The 7728-nt window shown below is 38.2% G+C and overlaps 1 protein-coding gene across 1 annotated transcript; it reads left to right on the top strand.

The window, feature by feature from the left end:
* The first annotated feature begins 263 nt into the window (after positions 1 to 263).
* On the top strand, positions 264 to 2663 carry LOC139192312 (uncharacterized). Its single transcript, XM_070814226.1, has 2 exons — positions 264 to 508; positions 1489 to 2663. The coding sequence occupies exons 1-2, from the start codon at positions 391 to 393 to the stop codon at positions 2550 to 2552; spliced, it is 1182 nt and encodes a 393-aa protein (XP_070670327.1). The 5' UTR covers positions 264 to 390; the 3' UTR covers positions 2553 to 2663.
* Positions 2664 to 7728: the final 5065 nt, after the last annotated feature.

The following is a 7728-nucleotide window of genomic DNA, read 5'->3' as shown; positions in this document are numbered from 1 at the left end:
TCTGTTTCTGCCTGCTGCCGCCCGGACAAGATAAACCAAATAATCCAAGGGGCGCCACCCTTCCGGTGTTTATAAGTGTATCGCTCTGTTTAATGTTTAATATATATTTGTCACATGTTCAAAAAATTCGTTACCGACATCACAAGTTCCATAGAGATGTTATTATATTAGGTGTTTCTGGATGATACTTTTTATATAATAATGTAACTAACAACTATAAAGTCTTTCATGTTGTAAATGATGGGTATGTTTGCCCACATGTGTATAGTAATGTGCATAGTAAAGTATCACATGTGTACTATATACTCATAAGCTAAATAGTAATGTTTTGTAATTTTCCATTGAAGTAGCTCTATAAATAGAGCAATTCAATTGTGCAAAGATTAGTGAATGAGAAGAAGAAAGAAAAGAGAAATATATCTAATAGCAATAATATACATTACTTCCTCTGCAACAGCTTGTGTCGGTATATTACTCTGCAACTGCTTCGTTCCTTCACCGAGTAAAGGTTATCTCTCTATAAATTTTGCCTATTTATAACACGTTATCAGCACGACTCTCTAATCTTTTTCTCATTTCCTTTCACCGAAAGAAAAAAAAAAAAAAATGTTTCCTCTAAGGTTTTTTCTGTTCTTCTTCTTCCTCTCCCTCAATTGCTGGGTATACCCTCGCGAAGAACTGTTTGCACCATGTTTACTTCTAGTTCTCCAACTAACTGTCACTTATATCTTTGATTTCTTGTTTGGTGTAGATATTGACTACTAACCCACTGATTATTTATGCAATCCAAGATTGTGCGGTTCTATCGCCTATCTTGGACTGCAGATCTAATTTTACTGCAAATTTTAAGTGGAGCGGTATAATCGCCCGCTCTATCCTGCATATTTAAATTTTCCCGTTATTTAATTTTATTGCAATTTTAGGTGGTGTGAAATAATCACCCATCCTGCTTTGCATATTTAATTTTATTGCAATTTTAGGTGGTGCGGTATAATCGTCCACCTTGCTTTGCATATTTAAATTTTATTGCAATTTTAGGTGGCGCGGTATAATCGTCCACCCTGCTTTGCATATTTAATTTTATTGCAATTTTAGGTGGGGCGGTATAATCGTCCACCCTGCTTTGCATATTTAAATTTTATTGCAATTTTAGGTGGTGCGGTATAATCGTCCACCCTGCTTTGCATATTTAAATTTTATCGTAATTTTAGGTGGTGCGGTATAATCGTCCACCTTGCTCTACATATTTAAATTTTCCTGCTGTTTAAAGTAGTGCGGGATAATCACCCATCCTATACTTATTTCGATGAGAATGGTGCGGTACAATTGCCCTTCTCATTAATTGTGTAAATCTCGAGCCTGAAGTTTCGAGTACTTATCATTTTGGCCTGAAGATCAAAAAAATTTGTAAGAACCAGAAGTTCTAACAATATATTTCTCCAGTACACATATTACTGCAAGTTCTTACACACCTCATTTTTCTTTCAGAAAAGAAAATGGCAAACTTGGCAAAGCTTGATTTTGCTGCCCTGGACATTACTGGAAAGAATTACCTTACATGGGTACTGGATACCAAGATCCATCTGGAAGCAGCAAATCTTGGAGATACCATCAAGGAAGAAAGCAGTTCATCCTCTCAAGATCGAGCAAAGGCCATGATTTTTATTCGTCGCCATCTTGATGAGGCACTAAAGAGCGAGTACTTAACGGTTGAAGATCCGTTAGCCCTTTGGAATGCCTTGAGAAGCAGATACAATCACCAGACAACGGTGATTCTTCCAAAAGCTCGCTATGACTGGACTCACCTAAGGATCCAGGATTTCAAATCAGTGGCTGAGTACAATTCGGCGTTGTTCAGAATTACCTCTCAGATGAAACTCTGTGGGGATACTATCACTGAGGAGATGTTATTGGAAAAGACTTTCAGCACATTCCACGCCTCTAACATGGTACTGCAACAACAGTATAGAGCGCGAGGCTTCACTGAATACAACCAGCTGATATCTGTGCTCTTGGTGGCTGAACAGAACAATGAGCTTCTCATGAAAAACCATAATTCCCGACCTACTGGATCAGCACCGTTCCCAGAAGTGAATGTTGCGTCCCTTGAAAGAAATACCATATCCTCCCGTGGCAATAATTACAAACGAGGACGTGGTCACAAGCAAGGTCGGTGGAAAGGAAAAAGCAAGAACCATGGTGTCCAGTTTCACAACCAGGTTCCAAGGTATAATCCAGGCCCGAGCTTTAAAAATACCAATCGCCAGAAAGGAAAAGCTCATGTGAACACTCCTAGAAATCATGAAGGAGGTTGCCATAGGTGTGGTGGCAACGGACATTGGGCGCGTACTTGTCGCACCCCAAAGCATCTGGTGGAACTATATCAAGCCTCCTTCAAGGAGAAGGGTGTCGAGATCAATTTCCTTGACCAGGCTAAACCAATGGAAACCCCTGATCCAGTGACCAATTTATCAGGACAGTTAAACACAACCCACCTGGATGTTACAGACTTTATTAATGAAAGAGGGAATGAAGTTTATGGGTCCGATTGAATTATTTATGTTTAATGTACTCATGTTATTTGTACCTGTGGTTTAATGCTCGCATTTTCAATTCAATAAAAGTAGTATTCCAGTATGAATAAATTGCTTTTTCTTTACTCAGAGATCATGGATAAAAATTATGGTTATTCTCAAAACAAGATCAATGGCGGAGACTTTTGTCTTGCAGATAGCGCAACCACGCATTCAATACTTCGAGACCGAAAGTATTTCTCGAATTTGGTACTTGCAAAAGTAAAGGTAACAACAATATCAGGACCATCAGATGTAATTGAAGGCTCAGGAAAAGCCCAGATTATGTTACCAAATGGAACAATATTGTCTATAAAGAATGCATTATATGCTACTCGGTCCATTCGAAATTTGTTGAGTTTTAAAGACATACGTTTAAATGGATACCACCTTGAAACGAAAAGTGTAGAAAATGTGGAATATTTATGCATTACCTCCAACGATACCCAGAAGCGTATATTGGAGAAGTTGCATGGTTTATCGAGTGGATTGTATTGTACATACATAAAGACAGTTGAGGCATATACTGTCATGAACCAGAAGTTCATTGATTCAAAGGTTTACATGCTTTGGCATGACCGTCTAGGTCATCCAGGATCCACCATGATGCGTAGAATCATTACCAACTCTAATGGACATCCATTACTGAGCAGACACATTAATGTCCCGAATGATAATCCTTGCAAGGCTTGTTCCCAAGGGAAGTTGGTAATTAGACCATCACAACTAAAGGTTGATGATGAATCCCCATCATTTTTGCAAAGAATTCAAGGGGATATTTGTGGACCTATTCAACCACCTTGTGGACCATTTCGATATTTTATGGTTTTGGTTGATGCATCTACCCGATGGTCACATGTTTGCCTATTGTCTACTCGAAATGTAGCTTTTGCGAGACTTCTTGCTCAGATAATTAAGTTGCGAGCACAGTTCCCAGATCATCCCATTAAGTCCATTCGACTTGATAACGCTGGTGAATTTACGTCTCAAACCTTTGATGATTACTGTATGGCACTGGGCATTAATGTTGAACACCCTGTTCCTCATGTCCATACTCAAAATGGTTTAGCAGAGGCATTTATCAAGCGGCTTCAATTAATAGCCCGCACTCTGCTCATGAAAACGAAATTGCCAGTTTCTACATGGGGACATGCCATATTACATGCTGCATCATTGGTTAGATTGAGACCCATAGCCAACCACCAATACTCATCAATACAACTCGTGTTTGGACATCAGCCAAATATTTCACATTTACGAGTTTTTGGTTGTGCTGCTTATGTGCCTATTGCACCACCACAACGAACTAAAATGGGACCTCAGCGCAGATTGGGAATTTATGTGGGTTTTGATTCACCATCTATCATTAGATATTTGGAACCTTTGACTGGTGATGTGTTTACAGCTCGTTTTGCTGATTGTCATTTTGATGAGACAATTTTCCCGTCGTTAGGGGGAGAAAAGACCGTTCCAGAAGAACGACAAGAGCTAACATGGGTTGTTCCCACCTTATCTCATTTTGATCCAAGAAGCACTCAATGTGAAAACGAAGTGAAAAGAATCGTTCATCTTCAAGGTATTGCTAATCAAATGCCAGATGCATTTAATGATGCTTCGAAAGTGACACAGTCATATATACCGGCTGCAAACGCACCTGCAAGAATTGATGTCCCTGTTGGACAAAATAAAGTGGCAGCGAATGATTCATCCAGTGCACGCCTGAAGCGTGGTAGACCCCCAGGTTCAAAAGATTCAGCTCCTCGAAAGAGAAAGATGAGGGCCCAATTGAACCCAAATGATATCATTCAAGAAAAGGAATTGAATGATAAATCCACAATTCGTGACTCTGTACTTCCAGAAAAAGAAAATGTCCTTGATGAGACACATGTCCCTGAAGAGACAGAAGTACATGAAAGCAAAGAAATATCCATAAATTATGCATGTACTAATGAATTGTGGGATCGAAATGAAATAATCATCGATGACATGTTTGCATTTGCAATAGCCACTGAAATCATATTAAGTGATGATATTGAGCCCCGCTCTGTTGATGAATGCAAACAGAGACAAGATTGGCCTAAGTGGAAAGATGCAATCCAGGCAGAATTAAAATCCTTGGAAAGACGAAGTGTTTTTGGACCAGTAGTCCAAACCCTGCCTGGTGTGAACCCCGTAGGTTATAAATGGGTATTCACAAGGAAACGCAACGAGAAAAACGAGATTGCAAGATATAAAGCACGACTCGTTGCACAAGGTTTTTCACAAAGACCTGGAGTTGATTATGAAGAGACATACTCTCCTGTAATGGATGCAATTACGTTTCGTTACTTAATAAGTTTGGTGATTTCAGAAAAACTTGACATGCGACTTATGGATGTCATCACCGCGTATCTATATGGAGAATTAGATACTGACATATATATGAAAGTCCCAGAAGGACTTAAGTTGCCTGAAGCAACTAACAAACCACGGGGTATGTTCTCAATCAAATTAAGGCGATCACTATATGGGCTGAAACAATCTGGGCGAATGTGGTATAATCGTCTCAGTGAGTATTTGATTAAAGAAGGATATGCCAACAATGTCATCTGCCCTTGTGTGTTCATTAAGAAATCAAATACTGGATTTGCTATAGTGGCAGTGTATGTCGATGATATGAACCTAGTTGGAACCCCCGAAGAGCTCAACAAAACTGCTGAATATCTGAAAAACGAATTTGAAATGAAAGACCTTGGGAAAACCAAATATTGTCTAGGCCTGCAGATCGAGCATTGTGTTAGTGGAATTTTGGTCCATCAATCAGCTTACATTGAAAAAATACTGAAGCGATTTGGCATGGACAAGGCTTATCCACTTAGCACCCCAATGGTCGTTCGTTCTTTGGACATTAAGAAAGATCCATTTCGTCCAAAAGAAGATGATGAACTGGTCCTTGGTCCAGAAGTACCATATTTGAGCGCAATAGGTGCTTTATTGTATTTAGCACAATGTACTAGACCAGATATAGCTTTTTCAGTTAACTTGTTAGCCAGGTACAGCTCTGCTCCAACAATTCGTCATTGGAAGGGAGTCAAAGATGTTCTACGATACCTTCGTGGGACAACAGATATGGGTCTCTTCTACTCAGACAAGCCCACAAATGAACAAATCCTTGTTGGATACGCAGATGCTGGTTTTCTCTCCGATCCGCATAAAGCCCGCTCACAAAATGGATATGTGTTCACTAATGGAGATACTGCAATTTCATGGCGATCAACAAAGCAAACGCTAGTTGCAACATCTTCCAATCATTCGGAAATAATTGCTTTACATGAAGCAAGTCGTGAATGTTCTTGGTTAAGATCAATGATCCATCACATCCGGAATTCATGTGGTCTACCTTCAAAGACAGACACTCCAACTGTCATCCATGAAGATAATGCAGCCTGTGTCGCCCAAATGAAGGAAGGATTTATCAAAGGTGATAAGACTAAACACATATCTCCAAGATTTTTCAGCGCACATGAGCTTCAGAAGGCTAAAGTTCTTGAAGTCAGACAAATCCGTTCCAATGAAAATTTAGCAGACTTGTTCACCAAATCTCTACCAAAGTGCACATTTCAGAAGTTGGTACAGGGAATCGGATTACGTCGGCTTACAGATTTGAAAAATGCGGAATCAGGGGGAGATACAATTCAGGGGGAGCATCCATGATACATGCATGTTGTACTCTTTTTCCTTCGCTTAGGATTTTTCCCACTGGGTTTTTCCTATCAAGGTTTTAACGAGGCAACCTAAGCATGCTCAACACCATCCGGGTAAAGTTGTACTCTTTTTCCTTCGCTATGGTTTTTTCCCACAGGGTTTTTCCAAGCAAGGTTTTAATGAGGCAACTGATGTTGATATGTGGGCATCCAAGGGGGAGTGTTGTAAATGATGGGTATGTTTGCCCACATGTGTATAGTAATGTGCATAGTAAAGTATCACATGTGTACTATATACTCATAAGCTAAATAGTAATGTTTTGTAATTTTCCATTGAAGTAGCTCTATAAATAGAGCAATTCAATTGTGCAAAGATTAGTGAATGAGAAGAAGAAAGAAAAGAGAAATATATCTAATAGCAATAATATACATTACTTCCTCTGCAACAGCTTGTGTCGGTATATTACTCTGCAACTGCTTCGTTCCTTCACCGAGTAAAGGTTATCTCTCTATAAATTTTGCCTATTTATAACATTTCAATCATGATTAAGAAACTTAACTATTTTTAACTTAATTAAGAAAGTGAACAATTTCGATGAGATTTGATTTATTTTAGAACACCTATACTGTTTGGCATGGATGCCAGGGTGTCCAAAACAGTGGATGATTATAATCTTCATTCTTTCTTCTATATTTTTTCCCCTCATACCTACTAATTTGACCTTAACCATAAACACAATTTGAGTTTAGAATATTATAAGCAAAGCTGTGGGAAATTATAAAGATGCAGCCTTTTAGGTTCCACCTTTTCTGCCTTTTAGACTTTGGATTTGTAGTTGCGTTTCTTACTATCTTTCTGCTTGTCGCCTCGGCATGAAGATTATGGCTTTCATGTGCTATTTATCTATTAAATTAATCACTAATTGCTACATCTTGTGTTTTCTTTTGTTTGTCTATTTATGCCAGTTGCACACTGGTTTAAATTAAGAATGTGCTATTCAAAATCATTTTTTACTATCGTACGTTTTTGTTAATATTTACTATTGATCTTCTTTAATTTATGCTATTTAACGGTTGAAAATTAAAAAATATGTGTGAAAAATAAAAATAAATATGTAAAGAACACAATCCTAAATTAATCTATATTGCAGGTCCAAAACTCGACCCCGGGAGCACATGTGGCAGCATATCTATTCTAGTCAACGTAATTGTGTTATGTCGTAATCACAGTTAAAGTTATAAAATGAAGGGAATTTGCCTGAAATGAGAATTTTACAAATCTCAATTGCTAAAGTGATTAAAAAAAAATAAGCAACAACATATCAATCAAATATTGATGACGTTATTAATTAAATATTGCGCAGGTATCAGTAAAAATCGAAAAGTGACCTTTCACCCACCGAAATTTGTATTTTTATCATTTTGGCCAATTTTTTAGAATGTTTAAATCTTCGTTGGTTGAAAATTTTTTA

The sequence above is a fragment of the Malus domestica genome, chromosome 02 (genome assembly GCF_042453785.1).
Source record: "Malus domestica chromosome 02, GDT2T_hap1".
NCBI classification, from domain to species: Eukaryota; Viridiplantae; Streptophyta; class Magnoliopsida; order Rosales; family Rosaceae; genus Malus; species Malus domestica.
The sequence above is the reverse complement of the archived record's forward strand: the minus strand, read 5'-3'. Positions and strand labels throughout refer to the sequence as shown.